Source organism: Heterodontus francisci, chromosome 7 (assembly GCF_036365525.1).
Source record: "Heterodontus francisci isolate sHetFra1 chromosome 7, sHetFra1.hap1, whole genome shotgun sequence".
NCBI classification, from domain to species: Eukaryota; Metazoa; Chordata; class Chondrichthyes; order Heterodontiformes; family Heterodontidae; genus Heterodontus; species Heterodontus francisci.
The window spans coordinates 60,887,615-60,913,080 of record NC_090377.1 but is presented as its reverse complement, the minus strand read 5'-3'; the positions used below and the strand labels follow the sequence as shown (position 1 = coordinate 60,913,080).

Here is a 25,466-nt window from a genome sequence, read left to right as displayed (position 1 = left end):
TTTAGGCACTAGAAAACTTTAGCCAGTGAAGAGGAAGATTGATTGGTGAATCGAACCACTCTAGCATCCTACTGAAACAAGCTGAAGTCACAACACATGTCAAAAGATAAATACAGATGCGGAAGCTCATTTGGCCAATCTTAGTTCATCCATCTTGACATTCAATGGCATTACGATTGCTGAATCCCCCACTGTCAACATCCTAGGGGTTACCATTGACCAGAAACTGAACTGGAGTAGCCATATAAATACCGTGGCTACAAGAGCAGGTCAGAGACTGGGAATCCTGCGGCGAGTAACTCACATCCTGACTCCCCAAAGCCTGTCCACCATCTACAAGGCACAAGTCAGAAGTGTGATGGAATACTCTCCACTTGCCTGGATGAGTGCAGCTCAACACCATCCAGGACAAAGCAGCCTGCTTGATTGGCACTCCATGCACAAACATTCAGTCCCTCCACCACAGACGCACAGTGGCAGCAGTGTGTACCGTCTACAAGATGCACTGCAGCAACGCACCAAGGCTCCTTAGACAGCGCCTTCCAAACCTGTGACCTCTACCAATTAGAATGACAAGGGCAGCAAATGCATGGGAATACAACCACCTGCAAGTTCCCCTCCAAGTCTCTCACCATCCTGTCTTGGAATGATATTGCCATTCCCTCGCTGTTCCTGGGTCAAAATATTGGAACTCCCTTCCTAACAGCACTGTGGGTGTACTGACCTCACATGGACTGCAGCGGTTCAAGAAGGCAGCTCACCACCACCTTCTCGAGGGCAATTAGGGATGGGGCAATAAATGCAGGCCTAGCCAGCGATGCCCACATCCCATGAAAGTATAATTTTTAAAAAACAGATCCCACTTTCGATCGAGCAAGATCAAGAAGCAGCACTGATGGTTATCAGTGTAATGGAAGAAGAGGCCATAAAGGGAATCTGAGTAGGGTTGGAAAAATGGGTGTCCATCATATGCTACAAAAAGTCAGGCATAGTTCAGACCCATGAGAGTTCCCAAAACAGCAACTTTTATCTGGTGGAATTGAGGAGAGGAGAGTTGAAGTTGAAAACAAGTTCAGCCAGATGGAGGATGCTAATTGTTTGGGCTACTGTTTAAAGATCTGGAGGACTCTCAGGCTGTTCTTTAGAGATTTAGAAGGAAAATGGGACTATATATCCATAGTTAAATAGATTAAACCAAAAAAATTAGTATTTGTTAGTGGCAGAGGGCATCAGAAGAGTCACTGCAGGTAGCTAAGGACTGGATAAGGGAGAAAACGTAGAGTCAAACTAAGACTTGCCTTTCATCATGCAAACTGAGAAACATGAGAGCAACAAAGCCCTCTGCAAATTGTTAAGCTTGTAAATTGATTTATTTTGTCGATGTCAAGTGAACGTGCAGAGTAATGATCAAAGCCAATTGTACTTCACCCAATTGCTCTCCTTTCCTCATAAAGCGAGGAAAAAAATAATAAATCTTGCACTTTGTCCCTTTCATGGACTGACTGGCTTGTGTTTTGAATTAACCTTTCTTTGTAGACCACTCCTAACTACATGAACTGACTCTTGCATATGAGCTTTCAACTCCAGGCCTGCACCTCATTAACACATTGTACTCTTTTTCTTCCCGCCACTCTCCTGTCTTTCCTCCCCCCCCCCCCCCCCCACCCCCAACCGCAACTACTCTCAGTCCTGCAAGCTGTGACTTTTTAAACTGTGTGAAGTCACTTCATTTTAAAATACATTTAAACATAACTCATTCCCAAATCCTTTCCATGAAAATTAATCAATAAACCCAAAACCTGACAAATGAATTTGAATAAAATCAATTAAATACACCACTGTCTTAATTTTTGTTCAGTATTGGTTAGTAATGTCCCCGTCTTTGTGCAAAGTAATATTGTGTAGATTTGTCCATTTTGTTTGATCACCCATTTGGCAACAAACTGGGTTGGGCAAAAAGTCTGAGAGCAGCTTGGAACCTTAAATCAGAAGGCTGTAAGGAATTTTCTCTCTTTAGCAGGTATAGAATGCATTTCATAGTGGCTCTGTGCCTGAAAGATGATGTGAAGACTTTACCCAAATAATGCTCAATATCTTGGGCTCAGTCGCAGCAGGGGCAAAGGGAGCAAATCCAAGGTCTGCTACTTTTAATTATGAGCATAGGAACAAGAATAAGCCATTCAGCTCCCCAAGCCTGTTTCACAGTTCAGTTAGATCATGGCTAATCTGTACCTCAACTCCATTTACAGGTCTTTGCTCCATATTCTTCAATTTTAGTTAGATAAGGGTAGCAATCAGTCTTAAATCTCCACTGACCCAGCATTTACAGTCTTTTAGAGGGAGAGAGTTCCAGATTTCCACTCCATTGTGTGAAAAGGTGCTTCTTGATTTTGTTCCTGAATGGCCTAGATCTAATTTAAGATTATGCCCCTTTGTTCTGGATTTTCCACACAAGAAAATAACTGCTCTTTCTATCCTATCAAATCCTTTTTATAATTTTAAGCAGCTCAATTAAATCACCTAACTTTACAATAAGGAATATAAGGCAAACTTATGCAACCTGTCTTCATGATTTAACACTTCCTGCATTAGTGTTAGCATAGTATTGAATTCCAAATTTGATGCATTCCCTGGAGGCCAAAGAGTGAAGCTTCAGTGCCAAAATCTATCTCAAGCAAAAGTACTTACTACTGGGCAGGAAATACTTTTGTTTTAAAGAGAGAAGCTATAGTGCCTGCAAATGTCTCCGTAGACTGGGTCTGCTGAGGCTGTAGCACTCTGATAGAGATTTTGAGAACAATGGGGTTGAATTTCCACAGGGGTTCTCTCACTTGTCCGCCATAACCTCTGAAGGAGAGCCCTAGAAACCCTGCAGAAATTCACCCCTGGTGCATTTTGTGTCCTAAAAATTATAACTAGTAGTAGTCAACTGTTGCCGAGCTTGCATATGAGTGATCAACTAGAAAAAAAACTGATAAAAGTATACCAATTTAACAGGCAGAAATTGAACACATCTCTTACAAACTTGTTGGAAACTGCAGGGCCTGAATCAGAAATACAATAGAATGAATGCTGAGAGGTTAGACAATCGTCAGATAACTCATGAAAAAAAACAAACTTGTGCTTTAGTTGTGCAGTTCCTGTACCCTTTTATACCAGAGAAAGTCATATGGGGATCTTCTCTGATACAAAACAAAAAAAAATTTCCCAGAACCAACCAAAATTCGCAAGTTTCAACCGTGCATGAGGGATGCTTGAATGCCCAAGAACTGAGAGTTTCTGTAGATAAGACACAATTTGCTTCAGACAAGCAGATCATAATTCAAAAATGTAGGTGCAGTTATCCTCTGATCACAAAATTTTAGACGGCCTAATGGAACACAGAAGAAATGGAAAGATGATTGCATTTTGCTAGAATGGAGTGATTAGATTTCACGACAGATACTCTGAACTAAAAAAAAAGTACAAGAATGATTAACAAAGAAATTTACTAACAAGGGATTTTCTCACTTCATTTCTTTTTAAATCAGAGAGTTTGCTTGGCGTGACCCAGAGTTGCCAGAAGTGATTCATATGCTCCAACACCAGTTTCCATCAGTTCAGGCCAATGCAGCAGCCTACTTGCAGCACCTCTGTTTTGGAGATAACAAAGTGAAAACGGAGGTATGATATATGTGTAAGCATTTCTATTTTATTTCTGAGGTAAGCTATGAAAGAGTGCAGAAGTATGCACTACAAATTGAGATGTCTGATGTTTGAATTGCAACATATTTCTGCTAACCTGCACATCGAACCTTTTGATGCATCGAAGTTGTATTGAAATATGCATGTGTGGCATTTCATGACCTGACATCACTGCTTTCCCTGGTAATTGCTCTTAAATTTCAACTGTACACCCTGTATAATTTGAGAATCTTCCTAATACATGCCGTTCTATTTGTACTCACCTTCACAGTGTTGATTATCTTGTCAATTCCTGCATCGACATAGGAAAAATTTAACTGTGTGAGAATTATCTTCTGTTCCGGCTAATTTCCCATGTCAAGCAGGAGCACAACAATTGTTTCTATTTAGATAGGCTTTCAATGTAACAAAAAAAACATAGGGTGTATGGAACAAGGATATAGATTCAGGAAAGTAACATTTTATAGGAGTGATCAAATGCTAAATTAAGAGGATATTTTTCAGAGTGTAACAGTGCTGAAATAGCCTTAATCAAAGTCTCATATTCTCTGACTCATAGTGGTGTATTATGCCTCCTCGTCCTCTTCTATCTCTTTGCAGCCTTTGATACAGGTGATCACACCATCCTCTTCTATGCTTCTCCATTGGCCAGCTGAGTAGAACTACCTTTTCTTCATTCCACTCTTGCCTATCCAATCAGAGCCAGAGCATCTGCAGCAATGGTTTTTCTGCCCATCCCAGCACAATTACTTCTGGAGTCCCCTAAGGATTTATCCTTGGGAGCCTCCTTTTCCTCATCTACGCTCTGTCCTTCAGCACCGTCACTTGAGTTCCACAAAGACACTGACAATACCCAGATCTATCCGACCACCTCCTCTTGACCCCTCCACTGCCTGTGCACTGTTAGCCTGCTTATCCGACATCGAGTTCTGATAAACCACAGTTTCCTAGATGTGACAGAATTTCCAAGCTTTGATTTGATTCAAAAGCAAAATACTGCAGATGCTGACAATCTGAAACAGAAAATACTGGAAATTGCGCAGTAGGTCAGGCGACATATGCGGGGAGAGAAACTGAGTTAATGTTTCAGATTGATGACAATCACCATCCTGAAACATTAACTCTGTTTCTCTGTCCACAAATGCTGCCCTACTTGATCTGAGTATCTGCTGCATTTCATGTTTTGATCTGATCCATTAGTTGTGGGATTGTTTACTTCTGTCAATAGCATGCTGCTTTGCATGCATGTAGTCCTGTGTAGTAGCTTCACTAGATTGGCACATCATTTTGAAGTATACTTGGTGATGCCCTTGACATGCTCTTCTACACTCCTCATTGAACTAAGTTTTGTCATCTGGCTGGTAGTGTTGGTGGAGTGAGGGATATGCAGGTTACATATTGTGCTGGAATACATTTCTGTTTGTCACCAACAATCTCATGGATGCTTAGTTTTGAGCTGCTAGGTCAGTTCTTGACTTATCCCACTTAGCATGGTGGTAGTGCCACATAGGTTATCTGAAGTTTGGAGATTGGTCTTGGACTCCAAGGTCTGTGCATTGGTAAGGGCAGTGTTTATGGCAGATGCCAAAGTTGGTAGCTTTGTCCTTTCCAGTCTTGATACCCTGTTTATCAAGATCAGCCTTAATTTGTTGTTCTGACATTCATTCAAGTAGGGATACATAGAATAGTGAGGGGAATTGACCAGGATCCTTAGCTAAAGCAGGAAAATTGGTTGAGGAGGATTTCCAGACTGGCAGAAAAATTTGTATTGGGCCTTGGCAGCTAAAGTGTTTTTACATTTTTTTCCTTCCCTACTGGTTCCATTGGAAGATTTGGAAGTTTGTGCTGTTCAAAAAGATTTCTCAACTTGCATAAATGTTTACTCTACTGTTCATATTAATTGCAGACATCTCGGATGGAAAAGTTATGGATATTCACTTCTTTTCTTAGATGTTGTTTTCCTTGTTAGGAAAATGTCATTAACGGAGACTGAAAATAATATTGAACATAAAATGCTTTTAGACTCTTGGACAGCACGTAGTGCATTGTTTTGAAGTTATGAGTTTGCTTTATACCTTGCAATACTGAAAGTACAACTAATTGGATTACTTCATTCATTCTACTGTAAGTAGCCTATTAGTTTTACGATTTCATTAGGGTGCACATTGCTAAAAAAATGCCAGGAGCAGAGACGCCCAGCAGATGAGCTTTGTGTGTATTCCTGTGAACCTTGTGTGTTTGAGAACCAAAACTAACTTTTCACAGCATACTGTGGGCAAGCTTAAAAACTGTATTCACCGACTGCAAATCCATAGTAATATTTATATTAAGTAGGGACAAGAAGATTTGTAAATTAAAGCTTGTAGACAAACAGTAAAACCCCTGTATTTATCAATTATATTACAGCTGAGTAAGTAGCATTCAATGCTCCAATTTATGATCTTGGAATAGTTTTTCTATCCATAAATGTGTTTTTTGAATGCTAGCAAAAGAGCTGATGAGTTTTAGTGTTTCCATGTGAGGTTGTTTGTGCTATGATGTTCTAAGAACTAGCTACACTTAGGCTGATGTATGTTATTTTTAAAGAACTGTTTATCATCAAGACAATCCATTTGGATGATTGGTGGTGGGAGGTGGCCCAAGTGAATTGAGGCAAAAAATCAGCTGTATTTAAACAGCAAAACACTGCAACTCATATATTTATATAGTGCCTTTAATGTAATAAAACCATCACAGATGCTTCACTGGAGCGTTACAAAGCAAAATTTGGCATTGAGCCACATAAAGCAATATTAGGATGGAAGGCCAGAAACTTGATCAAAGTGGTTGGTTTCAAATAGCAACTTAAAGGAGCAAAGAGAGGTAGAAAGGCAAAGAGGTTTAGTGAGGGAATTCCAGAGCTTAAGGCCTAGGCTGCAGAAAACACAGCCAGCAATGGTGGAGCAATTAATATTGGGGTGCATTAAATGAGCATAGATATGTTGGGTTGTGGGGCTGTAGGAAATTAGATATAGGGAGGGGCAAGGCCATGGAGAGCTTTAAAAACAAGGATTAGCATTTTAAAAGTGAGTTGTTGCTTAATCGGGAGCTAATGTAGATCAGCGAGCACAGGGGTGATGGCTTGGTATGAGTAAGGACACAGGTAACAGAGTTTTGGATAACCTCAGGTTTAGAGCATAGAATGTGGCTGTCTGGCCAGGAGTGCGCTGGAATAGTCAAGTCTAGGAGTAACATGGACATGGATGAGTACTTCAGCACCAGATGAGCTGAGGCAGGGATGGAGTTTTGCGATGTTATGGATTGATACAGTACTGGATGATAGACAAGCAGTCTGGTAGTTTAGTGACAGTGGAGGAGTCAAGTGAGGTGGTGGTGAGTTAGAGTTGGGTGTCACCAATGTACATGTGAAAACTGATGCTGTGTTTTCAGATGATGTCGCCAAGGGGCAGCATGTAAATGGAGAAATAGGAGGGGACCAAGAAATAGATCCTTGGGGGACCCCAGAGGTAATGACATGGGAGTGGGGAGTGAAGCCATTGCAGGTGATACTTAGACTACAATCAAATATGAATGGAACCAAGTGAGTGCAGTTCTACCCAGCTGAACGACAGTGGAGAGACATTCGAGAAGGATGGTGTGGTCAACCATGTCAAAGGCTAAAGACAGGTCAAGAAAGATGAGTAGGGATACTTTGCCTTTGTCACAATCATGTAAGATGTCAATTGTGGCTTTGATGAGAGCTATTTTGGTACTGCAGCAGAGGCATAAACCTGAGTGGAGCCATTTAAACATGGAGTTACGGGAAAGATGGGCACAGATTTGGAAGGCACCAACACATTCCCAAGGTCTTTGGAGAGTAAAGGGAAGTTAGAGATGAGGCAGTAGTTTGCAAGGATGGAGGGTGAAGGATTTTTTTTTGATGAAGGGGCTGTTTTAAAGGAGGATGGGACAGTACTCTGAAGTGAGAGAACCGTTAACAGTATCAGCTAATATAAGGATCAGGAAGGTAAGTTGGGTGGTCAGCAATTGTCTCTTCGTTGTGCACAGCCAGTTTGTTGCACTGCCCATTTCTTTTAAGACTGCCATGCAGCTATGCATGCGTGTACCTTGAAGGGACCACTGCTTGTGCACAGTCAGTTAGTCCCCTGAATGGCATGTTCCCAGTTGCTGCACGGTTGAGGGGGAACATTGGTGATTAGCAGCTTAGTGGGAATAAAGTCAAGGGAGCAGGAGGTGGCGTTAATCTGTTAATTGTGTATCAGTGTTTTGATTATATGTAGGTGGAAGGTGTTAATTAGGGTCTTGAGCACTTCTAAGCAGACACTGACTGAGACTGGTGAAGGGTTTTGAGTGAGGAGCTCCATGTTTGTAATCCTTTTATTCTGTGCAATAAATGCAAAACCGAGCAAAGATAGGCTCCAGCATTATCCTTCCATAACAAGCTTTCTGGAGTTTAACAGTGGATCTCATGAACAAGATGAGCTCAGAGGGCATTAATGGAGTTAGGAGAGACATATGAAAGACATAGTTCAGGGCTATGACTGGGGGGGCTTTAAAGGAAGTTTGGGCTAGGGGACGGCAGGGAAGCGGCAGAGGCAGCTCTTGATTTTATGACTAAGAAGTTACCTTAGAAATATGGAATTAGTGTAGGATTAGTATAAATGGGTGGTTGATGATCGGCACAGACTCGGTGGGCCGAAGGGCCTGTTTCAGTGCTGTATCTCTAAACTAAACTAAAATGTAATTATAGCTCTAATTACCTCGATGTTTCAAATCACTGGCTATAATTTTAATAGAATTACAAAACCAGATTTTGTTTTGTCTCAATTCACTTTGCACAAGCATTAATAATAGATCATCTTTGACACTATTTTTAATGTGTAAAATGGTTGATGTTGGTATTGAAGGCATTTGCTTGCTGGCTGTTACAAAGTTGTTTTTTGGAACAGCTACCATATCTGTTCCCAAGTTTTGAGATGATATTCAGAAGAAGCTATCTATACAAAATGTAAAGCCAAGTAGTATATTTGCATACTTCACAGTCCTTCAAGTTGGTGCAAAGTTGCTCTGATCCATTTCCCTGTATTGCCCTGAAGCTATATTAGTATATTTTAATAGACTAATTGAAAAAGGGAGTTCAGCTTTGAACTTGAAATATTCTATTTATATGAGTAAAGTTACTATTTTAGCAGTATTACAGTTTTTAATATATAGAAATTACTTGGCATATGTTTTAAACATAGTAGTGAAGCACTTTAATTGGAATACCTATGTGGGTGCACAATACTAATTCATCAACGTGTCTCCTATGCCTACTTAAATCGTAATTATGTAAATTTTAATTTTGCAATGATGACTTTGTTTAAAACCACAATACATAGTACAGCATCTCATGATTTTGGACAGAGGTTCATGTACGAATTTCTGATATTGATCAATAGGTTGTGGGCAGGGGAAGGCGCTGTCACAAGTGAAAGCTTCTGTTTCCCTACAAAGAGGGGAGGGAAAAATGGAAAGTTTCTGTAAACTGCTTTTACTGGTCTCCTGGGGGACAATTATAGTGTTACATTGGAAAACACCTGGAAACAGATGACCTGTGGTAGAGGGGAATGTGATATTTCAGGAGTAAACTGGAAAATATATGGCAATTTTAACTTCAGTGCCTGGTCAGTAACCTTGCAGAGCAGAACATCTGCCCATTGGACAGGCCGCCTAATTTTCATTCCACTGACTGCAAAATCAGGCAGCCTCTAGAACAGGCGGGTGATCCACTGCCAGGTTGCGAGCCAGTCAGCAAAGTTCAAAATTATCCCCTTCCATATGTGGAATAATGTAATTTATGTGCTGGATTGTTAAAATGGAGTTTAACAAATTATTTTTTGGGGTGAGAGAATTCTGAATGTTGAATTTTGCCTGTGTTTTTTTTCACCTCCCTCAATAGATTTCAATAACCTGGGGTGAGTTGGACAGTACAAATTCTACGCAGTCTTTTGCAAGTACAGTCATCTCTTCCGTATTTTGGCCTTTTATTGTCATACATTTTATCATGCCCAAGAATCCATTTAAGGGCTCAAACCGACGTCCATTCTGAATTATATAATAACTCTGTACCACAGCATATAGTCTATGTAGTCACAGGGCCATCTGAAGGTGGCTCTAGATTGATATTTCTTTTTAAAAAGCCATTGTATGGTTTGTCTAGTAATGTGAGCAGTAATATCACATTGTAGTTGTGAAGTACATTTATTGACTGTTAGGGAGAATTCTACAGCTTGGGAGGTTCCATCCTCAAAGATAAAGGTCTGGGAGCAGGGTGAGGGTTAAACTTTACTTCCATTCAATTAGAAATGTGAATTCAAGACACCTGTATCTTTGGTGTTTGTAGGATTACTAATGCAAGTTTTTTTTGATTGTGTGTTAAAGCAGAAAATGAAAATATTTTCTATCTACAGTAATAAACTTAAAATAAGTATTCTTAGCAATGTATTTTGCTTATTTTCCCAAGGTGTGCTTGTTGGGTGGAATTAAACACTTAGTTGATCTTCTGGATCATAAAGTGCTCGAAGTACATAAAAATGCATGTGGTGCACTTCGGAACCTGGTTTATGGAAGAACAACTGATGAGAATAAAATAGCCGTAAAGAATGCTGGTGGCATCCCAGCCTTACTGCGTCTGTTAAGAAAAACTGTGGATGCTGAAATGAGAGAGCTCATTACTGGTGAGTGTTGGCATATTATTAAAGCCTATTTGACACAATTAATAAATTGTGACCTGTAATCTTATTGATAGTGATTTTGGCCTAGCTGAGATTCTTGCACCATGCAAACAAGGGCTCAAACCTATGTCCATCCTGAATAATATATAGCTTTGTACCACAGCAAACAGTCCATGTCGTGTCAGAGCCATCTGAAGGTGGCTCTAGATCACTTTTTTTTTAAAGCCATTGTATGGTTTGTCGAGTAATGTGGGCAGTAATATCACGTTGTAGTTGTGAAGTACACTTATTGACTGCTATGGAGAAGTCTACAGCTTGGGATGTTCCATCGTCCAAGACAAAGGTCTGGTAGCTTCATTGAAGAAAGTTAGTATAAATCAATTCAATTATTTTACTGGCCTTTTTTTTAAACTATATTTTGTCTTGTGTGCTTCAGCGCAATAAGATTCTGATTGTGACAATGATGCAGGTTTTTTTTTTAAAGTACCCTCACCCAGATTCGATGTACTCTTAATTCTACAGTAGAAGTAATTGATTAAAGGGAATAAATAGAAGAAGTGGTTTCAAGTTAGATGTCGCTTATGCTGCTTTACATATTTAGGATCATGGTCAATATTTACAGTGCAGAGGGAGCCCTTTCAATCCATTGCTAGCTCAAACCAAAGTAAATTAAACACTAACTAACAGTTAAATACCAGTCAATTATATCTATCTTAAAGGTTACATGTTAATTAGCAAATGCAACAAAGATAGACTTTGTGGGTCTTCAGCAAGGTGGCGCTGAACAGACCTGCATTATGACAAAATCAGGATCTTCCTCAGATGATTCTTTAAGTTCAGTCCTCCAAGATGAAAATGCAGAAGTAATGAGATCCTATCGATAATGTGCGATGCAGTCTTCCCTTTAACGACTCGGACTTTTCACCTCTCGAACCACTTCGGCCTTGCCCACTACCTTCCTGATGGTGTGGTATCACTGATGACCTTTTAATCACCAAAGACGACTACTGTAAGTCATTCACCAATGGTTAGTCTTCAGTCTGGGCTTCTTTGCCGGTAGTCAAACCAGCTGCTTTATAGTCTGATTCTCAAAGTCCAGAAACTTGCAGCTTTCACCCTGTCTCTTTAAAACAATCTGGCTGATTTCCCATCCATCTCAACTCTCAAGTTGTCTTTTTACAAAGCAGCCTTGTGGCTGGCCTCCACCTTTTCCAAAAATAACTTCTGGTCAAACTATACACACAGCTTTCCTTTTAGCTGGCTTAACTCTCTGTGGAGTTTTCTTGACCAACTGATACTAAAACTTCAGTCACATGGCCTTGGTTAAAAACCTGCTTGTTTGTTCTCAGTTACAGGACTGTTTGTCTAACCTGGTTTAACTCCCCAGAACTTGGAAACCTTGAGTTTTAATTTTAAATCAGGGACTGTCTCCAAATAAAACAAACAGAAGCTGTACTGCATCACATAGTGACCATCTTTTGTTGATTTATTCTCTGTATACCTTTATCTCTTTTTCAGATGCCACACCCTCGGTGCACTCCACCTCCATTCTGTTTAAACTAGTTTAGTCCTTCATACATTTTGCAAATAAAAACATCTTGTTTTTAGTACTCCTCGAAGACACAATTTCTTCAAGTCCCTTTCCGGTCCAACCAACAACCTTTGCCTTTATATGGTTTCAGCTTTAGTCCTTCCTCTGGGGGACTCTGCGTTCACGATCCCCTGACTCAATTTTAACTCCCATCACTAAAGCTGGCTCCAAGAAATTCTGTTTCCTCTGTCATGCCAAGTCCTTTTCCTCTCTAACTCTTAACTATTTATATCGCCTGACACACTCTGCTGTATAAATACTGCTCCCATGTCTGATGAGGTTCTTCTAGCACCCCTGTCACATTCCTGACATAATACAAGAAAAATTTTGATTTGTGATCTTCTGTCACCTTCAGCTTCCAAACCTTTTACTGTTTTTCTCTTTCGTGTAACCTTTTATATTTTTCTTTGTTTTATCAAAGCTACTATAGTTAGTTCTTAACTTTTTACTCTTGTACTGAAAATATGTTCTCATTCATGATCTTCTTTTCTGCATCCTCATTGTGTTGAAATCAGGACTCATTGCATCGTCTCCTAAACCATATTATGATTCCCATACTACTGTTACAGGCACAGTGAGCCAAATAGCCTCTTACTATGATTTAAACGTTTCTAGTTCTATGTTGAAACCACAGATGTCCTAGAGGGTAAAGGAGGCCATGGAGACTGAAAGTCTCCAGTTCCAACACTAGCTAAGTTGCAAATCTCAATTGGGACTGTATCTTGAGCAAGAAATCACCCACTGCTTTCACTCTTCATCAGTCGGCAGTGATCTCTGTTGGTAATTGCAAGTTAGGCATCAGTTGAAAACCAGCCTTCCAGAACAGTGCTCACTGTCTTAGATTCACACATCAATAATGGCCACTTTGGCAAATTGCCAATGGGTGTTGTCATGTGGAACCATATCCCAGCAAAAGGCAGAGCTTTCAGAAAATTAGCATCACGAAAGTACTCAGCAAGCAAACAGAAACCTAAGTTCAGTTCTCCTTCTCAGCTGATATGTGTACCTGGCCTTCATACTATGTTCCTGAGTTGTATGTGGCTACTGTTATGACCAAGGCGGGCAGTGTGCACTGTTTATTCTAGTCCCATTTCTCCACAGGTCACAACATGTATTTAAATTTTCCCACTTACCGATACGGTCAATCATATATTTTTCCCAGAATAAAACACACCACCCAGGTTCCTTTTAAGGAACAAAAAAATGATCAGTTTATTAAACAACAAGTCTTAACCAATAATGAAGTAAATCACACTAACAAATGAAATATCAAAGCCCTTTATCTATCCTAACCTCTCTCCACTCTCTCTCACTCTCTCACTCTCTCTCACTCTCTCTCACTCTCTCTCACTCTCACTCTCTCTCACTCTCACTCACTCTCTCACTCACTCACTCTCACTCACTCTCACTCACTCTCACTCACTCTCACTCACTCTCACTCACTCTCACTCACCTCACTCTCACTCACTCTCACTCACTCTCACTCACTCTCACTCACTCTCACTCACCTCACACTCACTCTCACTCACTCTCACTCACTCTCACCCACTCACTCTCACTCACTCTCACTCACTCTCACTCACTCTCACTCACTCTCACTCACTCACTCTCACTCACTCTCACTCACTCACTTCACTCACCTCACTCTCACTCACCCACTCTCACTCACTCTCACTCACCTCACTCACTCACACTCACTCTCACTCACCTCACTCTCACTCACCTCACTCTCACTCACTCACTCTCACTCACTCACTCTCACTCACTCACTCTCACTCACTCACCCTCACCACTCACTCACCTCACTCACTCTCACTCACTCTCACTCACCTCACTCACTCTCACTCACTCTCACTCACTCTCACTCACTCCACCACTCTCACTCACTCACTCACTCCACTCACCTCACTCTCACTCACCTCACTCTCACTCACTCTCACTCACTCTCACCCACTCCACTCTCACTCACTCTCACTCACTCACTCTCACTCACTCACTCTCACTCACTCACTCACTCTCACTCACTCTCACTCACTCTCACTCACTCTCACTCACTCTCACTCACCTCACTTCACTCACCTCACTCTCACTCACCTCACCCCACTCACTCACTCTCACTCACCTCACACTCACTCACTCACTCTCACTCACCACTCACACTCACTCTCACCACTCACCTCACTCACTCTCACTCACTCTCACTCACTCACTCTCACTCACTCCACTCACTCTCACTCACTCACCACTCTCACTCTCACTCACTCTCACTCACTCTCACTCACTCTCACTCACTCTCACTCACTCTCACTCACTCTCACTCACTCTCACTCACTCTCACTCACTCTCACTCACCTCCCACTCTCACTCACCTCACACTCACTCTCACTCACCTCACTCTCACTCACCTCACTCTCACTCACTCACCTCACTCTCACTCACCTCACTCTCACTCACTCACTCTCACTCACTCTCACTCACACTCACTCACTCTCACTCACTCTCACTCACTCTCACTCACTCTCACCACACTCACTCACTCTCACTCACTCTCACTCACTCTCACTCACTCTCACTCACTCTCACTCACTCTCACTCACCTCACTCACTCTCACTCACTCTCACTCACTCTCTCTCACCACTCAACTCACTCTCACTCACCTCACTCACTCTCACTCACCTCACTCTCACTCACACTCACTCACTCTCACTCACTCACTCTCACTCACTCTCACTCACCTCACTTCACTCACCTCACCTCACTCACCTCACTCACTCACTCACTCTCACTCACTCACTCTCAACCACTCACTCTCACTCACTCTCACTCACCTCACTTCACTCACCTCACTCTCACTCACCTCACTCTCACTCACTCACTCTCACTCACTCACTCTCACTCACTCTCTCACTCACTCACTCTCACTCACTCACTCTCACTCACTCTCACTCACCACTCTCACTCACTCTCACTCACTCTCACTCACTCTCACTCACTCTCACTCACTCTCACTCACTCTCACTCACTCTCACTCACTCTCACACTCACTCTCACTCACTCTCACTCACTCTCACTCACTCTCACTCACTCTCACTCACTCTCACTCACTCTCACTCACTCTCACTCACTCTCACTCACTCTCACTCACTCTCACTCACTCTCACTCACTCTCACTCACTCTCACTCACTCTCTCTCACTCACTCTCACATCACTCTCACTCACTCTCACTCACTCTCACTCACTCTCACTCACTCCACTCACACTCACACTCACTCTCACTCACTCACTCACTCACTCACACTCACTCACTCACTCACACTCACTCACCACTCACACACCACACTCACTCACTCACTCACACACTCACTCACTCACTCACTCACTCACTCACTCACATCACTCACTCACTCACTCACTCTCTCTCTCTCTCTCTCTCTCTCTCTCACTCTCTTCTCTCTCTCTCTCCTCTCTCTCATCTCTCTCTCTCTCTCTCTCTCTCACACTCTCACACTCTCACACTCTCACACTCTCACACTCTCACACTCTCTCTCTCTCTCTCACACTCACACCCACACCTCACACTCTCACACTCTCACACTCTCACACTCTCACACTCTCACACTCTCACACTCTCACACTCTCTCTCTCTCACACTCTCACACTCTCTCTCTCCCACTCCCTCTCTCTCTCCCACTCCCTCTCTCTCTCCCACTCCCTCTCTCTCTCCCACTCCCTCTCTCTCTCCCACTCCCACTCTCTCCCACTCCCACTCTCTCCCACTCCCACTCTCTCCCACTCCCACTCTCTCCCACTCCCACTCTCTCCCACTCCCACTCTCTCCCACTCCACTCTCTCCCACTCCCACTCTCTCCCACTCCCACTCTCTCCCACTCCCACTCTCTCCCACACCCACTCTCTCCCACTCCCACTCTCACCCACTCCACTCTCTCCCACTCCCACTCTCTCCCACTCCCACTCTCACCCACTCCCACTCTCTCCCACTCCCACTCTCTCCCACTCCCACTCTCACCCACACCCACTCTCTCCCACTCCCACTCTCTCCCACTCCCACTCTCTCCCACTCCCACTCTCTCCCACTCCCACTCTCTCCCACTCCCACTCTCTCCCACTCCCACTCTCTCCACACCCCACTCTCTCCCACTCCCACTCTCTCCCACTCCCACTCTCTCCCACTCCCACTCTCTCCCACTCCCACTCTCTCCCACTCCCACTCCTCTCCCACTCCACTCTCTCCCACTCCCACTCTCTCCCACTCCCACTCTCTCCCACTCCCACTCTCTCCCACTCCCACTCTCTCCCACTCCCACCTCTCCCACTCCCACTCTCTCCCACTCCCCACTCCTCCCACTCCCACTCTCTCCCACTCCCACTCTCTCCCACTCCCACTCTCTCCCACCTCTCCCACTCCCACTCTCTCCCACTCCCACTCTCTCCCACTCTCTCCCACTCCCACTCTCCACCACTCCCACTCTCTCCCACTCCCACTCACTCCCACTCTCTCCCACTCCCACTCTCTCCCACTCCCACTCTCTCCCACTCCCACCTCTCCCACTCCACTCTCTCCCACTCCCACTCTCTCCCACTCCCACTCCTCCCACTCCCACTCTCTCCCACTCCCACCCTCTCCCACTCCCACCCACTCCCACTCCCTCCCACACCCACTCCCTCCCACTCCCACTCTCTCCCACTCCCACTCTCTCCCACTCCCACTCTCTCCCACTCCCACTCTCTCCACTCCCACTCTCTCCCACTCCCACTCTCTCCCACTCCCACTCTCTCCCACTCCCACTCTCTCCCACTCCCACTCTCTCCCACTCCCACTCTCTCCCACTCCCACTCTCTCCCACTCCCACTCTCTCCCTCTCCCACTCTCTCCCACTCCCCACTCTCTCCCTCCCACTCCCTCTCCCACTCCCACTCCCTCTCCCACTCCCTCTCCCACTCCCTCTCCCACACCCCTCCCACTCCCTCTCCCACTCCCTCTCCCACTCCCTCTCCCACTCCCTCTCCCACTCCCTCTCCCACTCCCTCTCCCACTCCCCTCTCCCACTCCCTCTCCACTCCCTCTCCCACTCCCTCTCCCACTCCCTCTCCCACTCCCTCTCCCACTCCCTCTCCCACTCCCTCTCCCACTCCCTCTCCCACTCCTCTCCCACTCCCTCTCCCACTCCCTCTCCCACTCCCTCTCCCACTCCCTCTCCCACTCCCTCCCACACCCTCTCCCACTCCCTCTCCCACTCCCTCTCCCACTCCCTCTCCCACTCCCTCTCCCACTCCCTCTCCACTCCCTCTCCCACTCCCCCTCCCACTCCCCCTCCCACTCCCTCTCCCTCTCCCTCCCACTCCCACTCTCTCCCACTCCCACTCTCTCCCACTCCCACTCTCTCCACTCTCTCCCTCTCCCACTCCCACTCCCTCTCCCACTCCCTCTCCCACTCCCTCTCCCACTCCCTCTCCCACTCCCCTCTCCCACTCCCTCTCCCACTCCCTCTCCCACTCCCTCTCCCACTCCCTCTCCCACTCCCTCTCCACTCCCTCTCCCACTCCCTCCCACTCCCTCTCCCACTCCCTCTCCCTCCCACTCCTCTCCTCCCACTCCCACTCTCTCCCACTCCCACTCTCTCCCACTCTCTCCCACTCTCTCCCCCACTCCCACTCCCTCTCCCACTCCCTCTCCCACTCCCTCTCCCACTCCCTCTCCCACTCCTCTCCCACTCCCTCTCCCACTCCCTCTCCCACTCCCTCTCCCACTCCCTCTCCCACTCCCTCTCCCACTCCCTCTCCACTCCCTCTCCCACTCCCTCTCCCACTCCCTCTCCCACTCCCTCTCCCACTCCCTCTCCCACTCCCTCTCCCACTCCCTCTCCCACTCCCTCTCCCACTCCCTCTCCCACTCCCTCTCCCACTCCCTCTCCCACTCCCTCTCCCACTCCCACTCCCACTCTCTCCCACTCCCACTCTCTCCCACTCCCACTCTCTCCCACTCCCACTCTCTCCCACTCCCACTCTCTCCCACTCCCACTCTCTCCCACTCCCACTCTCTCCCACTCCCACTCTCTCCCACTCCCACTCTCTCCCACTCCCACTCTCTCCCACTCCCACTCTCTCCCACTCCCACTCTCTCCCACTCCCCTCTCCCACTCCCTCTCCCACTCCCTCTCCCACTCCCTCTCCCACTCCCTCTCCCACTCCCTCTCCCACTCCCTCTCCCACTCCCTCTCCCACTCCCTCTCCCACTCCCTCTCCCACTCCCTCTCCTCTCCCACTCCCTCTCCCACTCCCTCTCCCACTCCCTCTCCCACTCCCTCTCCCACTCCCTCTCCCACTCCCTCTCCCACTCCCTCTCCCACTCCCTCTCCCACTCCCTCTCCCACTCCCTCTCCCACTCCCTCTCCCACTCCCTCTCCCACTCCCTCTCCCCACTCCCTCTCCCACTCCCTCTCCCACTCCCTCTCCCACTCCCTCTCCCACTCCCACTCCCACTCCCACTCCCACTCCCACTCCCACTCCCACTCCCACTCCCACTCCCACTCACACCAGTTAACTGGAAAAATAAAAAGGATTTTTGTTTACAGTGCTGTTACAAAGAAAACAAAAAAAACTTGACCTTGGTTTTAGTTTGGCATTCCAAATGTGTGTAACGGCAGTCACTTGGATCTTCCGAAAACAGTTCTTTCCAGGTGATTATTGAAGATCAGTTTGGGTAGGCTTTGCGAGAAATGCAGCTATAGAGGCTCCAGACAGATCTTTTGGAGAAATGCAGCAAGAATGGTTTTTCAGTTCCCCCACATTCAATATGCAGGATTTCTTCAAATATAGTTGGAAATAAGAAACTGGACACACTAGAAATGCAAGGTTTCTTTCCAAATGAGAGACGAGCAGAGTCGACTTTTGCAGGCAAAACCAGCTGTCTTTTTGTAACAGTTCAAATTGAAACTAAAAACATCCCAGAAGCCAAGTCTCCTGGCCTCCATAAATCTTGATCTGTCACTTCTTTGTAAACATCTTCCTAAGTCAAAAACAACACTTGCTGGATGATTATCCACAGAGGTGCCTTCCGGTAAGACTTGTTTATAAGCCAAAGCCCAGGAACCTTATGTTGACCTTTCTTTAAAAAACACAAAATTCAGCATCTCTTCAGATTCCAGATGAGTCAATGTCCATAATTCAACTACAAGTCCTTAAAACATATTTTATAAAAAACCAGTGCTCATGACACTGTCAAGGACAAAAGGTTAGTAAATAATCCTATAGCTAGACAGAGACAGGTCTTATTGCAAACCGTAATCTTAGTGACATTTAAGATGGATCACAACGTGCAGGAATCTAATGCAAAAATCTAAAAATGAAACTGTAACTAGGGTTTGTAACTCATCCTTATAATTTTAATGAAAAACTTCTGAGTACAATTTGGAATTTGCTATTTTGTTAATGCTGTGTATTCTGGTAGTTGTCAACAACGGATTTCACCTCTGCTGTGTATTAAGAGTTTTAAGAATGTCTTCTAAATTTTCTTGGGGTTACATGTGTTGAACATCTAAAATGAATATCTGAAATCCCAGCTTTCGGACATCAAAAGGTAGCTGGAAATTAACTCAACTCTGATACTGTCAGTGTTGTAAAAAGGTAACAAATTTAAATGTTGGAATTTTATTTAAATATTTGCCAGAGGTTCTCCTAATTGTCTACCATAGCTATATTGTCAGAAAACTTGAAGAAATGGGATAACTAGTCATTAAACCATTTCTCCAGCATATCTGCCCAAGTTGCAGTGAATTATCGGAGAAGCCCTGCTGAAATTCTACCCCAATTTCTCTAAGTCAGCTGTGAATAGTTGACATAGGAACAGGAAAAGACCCTCTGGTCCATTCAGCCTGTCCCACACAATTGAGATGTTTTGTGTATCTCAATCCACCCCACACAGAACCAATTTTGAAGAATTCAATTTCTTTTTGTCTTTGGGGGGGAAAAAAATGCTCTGGAGTATCAAGCCAGTAAGTACTGAGAAATGAATGTACATTTCACTTTTTTTTTTAAGGAGTCCTCTGGAACTTGTCTTCGTGTGATGCAGTGAAGATGCCAATTATTCGTGATGCTCTAACAACTCTCACAAACAGCGTGGTGATACCTCATTCTGGATGGAGCAGTTCTTCTTTTGATGAAGACAGAAAAGTGAAATTCCATACTTCATTAGTACTACGAAATACTACTGGATGTCTAAGGTAAGTAAATAAATTATCCTCATCAGCCCAATGGTCATAACGGTTGAAAATTGAAGCCATAGAACTAAACATAAGTATTATGTGTTTAAGTACAAGAATTGTGTTTTCAAATAATTGCTTTTACTATATAATTTTAGATAGAAACTTTTTTTGTTGTTTTCTTGCTCATTCTCTCTGCCTTTTTGCCCCTCTTATCGTTGTCACTCTACAAGATGTTAACTCTGTTAGAGTTTACTTCCACGGGCACCCAATGCCTTGTGCCAGTGGCTGTTCTTCATGTATGACAAAGTGTCTAGTTTCATCTTTTAATTAAATTAAATGTTTATATTTACTTGAATGTGTAGCAAGCTATATTTTAACAAGTTTGCTGTCTTGCAGAAATCTTAGCTCTGCGGGTGAAGAGGCTCGAAAGAAAATCCGAAGTTGTGAGGGTTTGGTGGATTCATTACTCTATGTAATCCAGATGTGCGTTAACACTGCAGATTATGATAGCAAGGTTTGTGATTTCTGCTCCCTCGACAAGATATTTGCTGTAATTTTTTCCATTATTCTTCGTTTTACTTAATTTGATTCTATAAGTACTGTACAATTCTTAGTCACTCTTAAAAAGAAATTAATTGTTTAAAGCATTAGAGATTTTTTTTTATTTCCCAGTTTTCCCTCCTAATCTCCACTTCTCTCCTGAAGGCATCGAATTTTGTTGATATGGCTTCACAAACACCTGCAGCACTTCAGAGTAATCATTGCATGTAACACATTTCTGCGAGGCATGGTCGAATCATAGAATGGTACAGCACAGAAGGAGACCATTTGGCTCATTGTGCCTGTGCCAGCTCTTTTGTAGTTATCAAATAGTTCCACTCCCCTGCTCTTTCTCATAGCCCTGTAAATTTCTTTTTATTTATCCGATTTTCTTTTGAATGTCCCTGTTGGATCTGCTCCCACCACCCTTTCAGGCAGTCCATTCCAGATCACAACCAGCTCACAGTGTAATAAAAAAAAAAAATTCCCTTGTTACCTCTGGTTCTTTTGCCAGCCATCTTAAATCTGTGTCTTCTGGTTACTGACCCTTCTGCCATTGGAAGTGGGTTCTACTTAGAGTCTATCAAAACCGTTGGTGATTTTGAACACCTGTATCAAATCTCCTCTTGTTCTTATCTAGTCTAAGAACAACAGCCCCAGCTTTCCAGTCTCTCCACATAATTGAAGTCCTTCATCCCTGCTACCATTCTAATAAACCTGTTCTACACCCTTTCTCTAAGGACTTGACATCTTTCCTAAAGTGTGGTGCCCAGAGTTGGACACAGTGCTTTTACTGAGGCCTAAACAGTATTTTATAAAGGTTTAGCAAAACTTCCTTGCTTTTGCACTCTGTCTGAGCTTGTCCTGCTGGATTCAAAGATATGTATACATGCACCCCCACATCTCAGTTTCTGCACCTCCTTTAAAACTATACAATTTAGTTCACATTGCATCTCATTCTCTCAATTAAAATGAATCACTTCACAGTTCTGTTAAATTTCACCTGTCATGTGTATGCCCATTTCACCTGTCTGTGTCCTCCTGAAATCTGTTACTGTCCTCCACGTTGTTTGCTACATTTGAGTTTTGTGTCATCACAGAATAATACAGTGCAAAAGAGGCCCTTCGGCCCATCAAGTCTGCACCAATGCATTAAAGACACCTGACCTGTCTACCTAATCCCATTTGCCAGCACTTGGCCCATAGCCTTGAATGTTATGACGTGCCAAGTGCTCATCCAGGTACTTTTAAAGGATGTGAGGCAACCCGCCTCTACTACCCTCCCAGGCAGGACATTCCAGACTGTCACCACCCTCTGGGTAAAAAAGTTCTTCCTCTAATCCCCCTTAAACCTCCCGCCCCTCACCTTAAACTTGTGACCCCTCGTAACTGAGCCTTCAACTAAGGGGAACAGCTGCTCCCAATCCACCCTGTCCATGCCCCTCATCATCTTGTACACCTCGATCAGGTCACCCCTCAGTCTTCTCTGCTCCAGCGAAAACAACCCAAGCCTATCCAACCTCTCTTCATAGCTTAAATGTTCCATCCCAGGCAACATCCTGGTGAATCGTCTCTGTACGCCCTCCAGTGTAATCACATCCTTCCTATAATGTGGCGACCAGAATTGCACACAGTACTCCAGCTGTGGCCTTACCAAAGTTCTATACAACTCCAACATGGCCTCCCTGCTTCTGTAATCTATGCCTCGATTGATAAAGGCAAATGTCCCATATGCTTTTTTCACCACCCTATCAACCTGCCCTTCTGCCTTCAGAGATCTATGGACAAACAAGTCAAGATGCCTTTGTTCCTCGGAACTTCCCAGTGTCAGGCCATTCATTGAATACTTCCGTGTCACATTACTCCTTCCAAAGTGCATCACCTCACACTTTTCAGCGTTAAATTCCATCTGCCACTTTTCTGTCCATTTTACCATCCCGTCTATATCTTCCTGTAACCTCAGACACTCCACCTCACTGTTAACCACTCGGCCAATCTTTGTGTCATCCGCGAACTTGCACATCCTACCCCCCACATTGTCATTTATATAAACGACATAGGTGACTAACAATAGGGGACCCAGCACAGATCCCTGTGGTACGCCACTGGACACTGGCTTCCAGTCACTAAAACAGCCGTCTGTCATCACTCTCTGTCTCCCACAGTTAAGCCAATTTTGAATCCACCTCAAGTTATCTTGTATCCCATGTGCATTTGCTTTCTTGATAAGTCTCCCATGTGGGACCTTGTCAAAGGCTTTGCTGAAATCCATGTAAACTACATCAACTGCACTACCCTTATCTACACACCTGGTCACATGCTCAAAAAATTCAATCAAATTTGTTGGGCATCACCTCCCTCTGACAAAGCCATGCTGACTATTCCTAATCAAATTTTTCCTCTCCAAGTGGAGATAGATTCTCTCCTTCAGAATTTTCTCCAACAGTTTCCCTACCACTGACGTGAGACTCACTGGTCTGTAGTTCTCTGGCTTATCGCTACAACCTTTCTTAAATAATGGGACCACATTAGCTGTTCTCCTATCCTCTGGCACCTCCCCCGTGGCCAGAGAGGAATTAAAAATTAGGGTCAGAGCCCCTGCAATCTCCACCCTCACCTCCCACAGCATCCTGGGACACAAATCATCCGGACCTGGAGATTTGTCCACTTTTAAGCCTTCCAAAACCTCCAATGCCTTGTCACTCCCTATGACAATTTGCTCAAGAACCTCACAGTCTCTCTCTCTCTCAGTTCCATATCTACATCCTCATTCTGCAGACATTGAAATTATCTCCGACTTCAGGTCATTAATATATATCAAAAGGAGCAGTGGGCCTAAAATCGACCTTGGGGAGCACCACTGTATACCTCCCACCAGTCAAGGAAAAAAGTTGGCGACTACTCACTGTTTTCTGTCCCTTAGCCAATTTTGTATCCATGCTACCACTCCCTAATCTCATGGGCTTTAATTTTGCAAATGCATCTTTTATGTGGTGCTTTGTTAAACGCCTTTTGAAAGTTCACGCCACATCAACAGTTCGACCGTCATCGGCCCTCTGTTCGTTCATCGAATAACTCAATCAATTTAGTCAAACATGACTTACCCTTAACGAATCCATGCTGACTTTCATTTTGTTAGCCCATACTTTTCCAAATGCCAAGATTATTGTCTCTGAAAGTTGTCCCACCACTGACGTTAGGCTGACAGGCCTGTCGATGCTGGGTTTATCCCTTTCCTCTTAATATTTGCATTCCTCTGGCATCACCCACATATCCAAGGAGGATTGGAAGATTATACCCTGAACCCCTGCAATTTCCACCCTTGATTCCTTCAATAACCTAGGATGCATCCTTTCCGGGCCAAGTGACTTTTCTATCTTGCGGACTGCCAACCTTTTCAGTACCTTGTCTTTATCTATTTTTGCCCCATTCAATATCACTGCTTTGCTGCTACATTAGCAGCATCCTCTTATTGAAGACAGATGCAAAGTACTCATTTAATATCTCAGGCATGTTCTCTTCCAGTACTAGAATATCATCTTTTTTGCCTCCGAATTGGCCCCACCCTTCCTTTTGACTACTTTTTTACTTTTTGTGTTTATAAAAGACTTTTGGGTTCCCTTTTATCCACTAGTCTATTTTCATGCTGTTTCTTTGCACCTCTTATTCCTTTTTTAAAATCGCCGGTTAGGTGCTACATAAATGCAAGTCCTTTCTTCCGAAGTAATGAAAGTTCTGAGGTTTAATTTCTACTCTTGTCTTTTAGATGGGAGCATGACCCAGGGATCAAATGCCACTTTCTACTAGGGTGATTCACCTGTTTATTTGCATGTACTATTTTGTTAAATTTAATACATACCGGAAAATATTCTTTTTAAAATAAAATGCTGATGTGAAACACTTATGCTAATGAGCCCTCAATTCAGCTGGTCCCACTTTATTTCCATCACACCTCTGGGTTAGATGTGACACCCTATCATAACTAAATGGGTACCACATACTGTTAAAGAAATGGGAACTGTGAAGGTAGTGATAGGAATGTAAATCTTGTAATATTATAGAAAGAAGCTACAGTCTTGTGCATACATTTTAAGGGTGAATTGACTATGCAATCAAACAATCAAAGGTTTAAAGGTTAAATTAATCCGAACATACTCATGGCCAACATTGAGATAACATAAGATGTGGTCGCAGAAGGTGCACACATTTACAGCCATTTGAGTTCAACTTTCCAGATGCCGCCCTCCTTCATCTCCCAACCTTTGGCTATGATTTTGCCCCATTTATAGGGCCCGGTCTGTGCAAGTGGATGGGATTTAAATGAGTTAAAATCTCTGTTACTGTTTCTAGATGAAATATTCTATAGGCATTTGCTTTCCTACGCCTATTTTGGTACCAATCCCTATTGAGATGTTACCCTAGACCTGCTATATATTATCCTGAAGGTTTGGGTTAGCATGGAAAAAAATAGAACTGAGTCTCTAGTTGAGGTGACAAATTGAATCAAAATGTTTGACCTGGTCCAGAAGCAGGCTACTTTTGACCTCAACAAAAACATTTTCAGCCTTTTTTGAAGTCTTTCAATTCGTAGTTTTTATAACTACAGAAATAATCTCATGGAATGTAAGGTAACATTATAAGTATTTTCATGTCATCACAACCTCAAAGACCATTAACTTTAAAAGAAGAGATATGAACTCCCCCAGATCAA

At 43.9% G+C, this 25,466-nt stretch overlaps 1 protein-coding gene across 3 annotated transcripts in view; it reads left to right on the top strand.

Moving 5' to 3' along the window:
- The window catches only part of pkp4 (plakophilin 4), a 218,474-nt gene that overhangs the window by 138,077 nt on the left and 54,931 nt on the right, over positions 1 to 25,466 (top strand). For all 3 annotated transcript variants that reach the window (XM_068035282.1, XM_068035283.1, XM_068035284.1), the window contains exons 9-12: positions 3,531 to 3,663; positions 10,190 to 10,403; positions 20,050 to 20,233; positions 20,612 to 20,729. In XM_068035282.1, the coding sequence (XP_067891383.1) occupies positions 3,531 to 3,663; positions 10,190 to 10,403; positions 20,050 to 20,233; positions 20,612 to 20,729 (649 nt within the window). The remainder of the gene's footprint in view (positions 1 to 3,530; positions 3,664 to 10,189; positions 10,404 to 20,049; positions 20,234 to 20,611; positions 20,730 to 25,466) is intronic.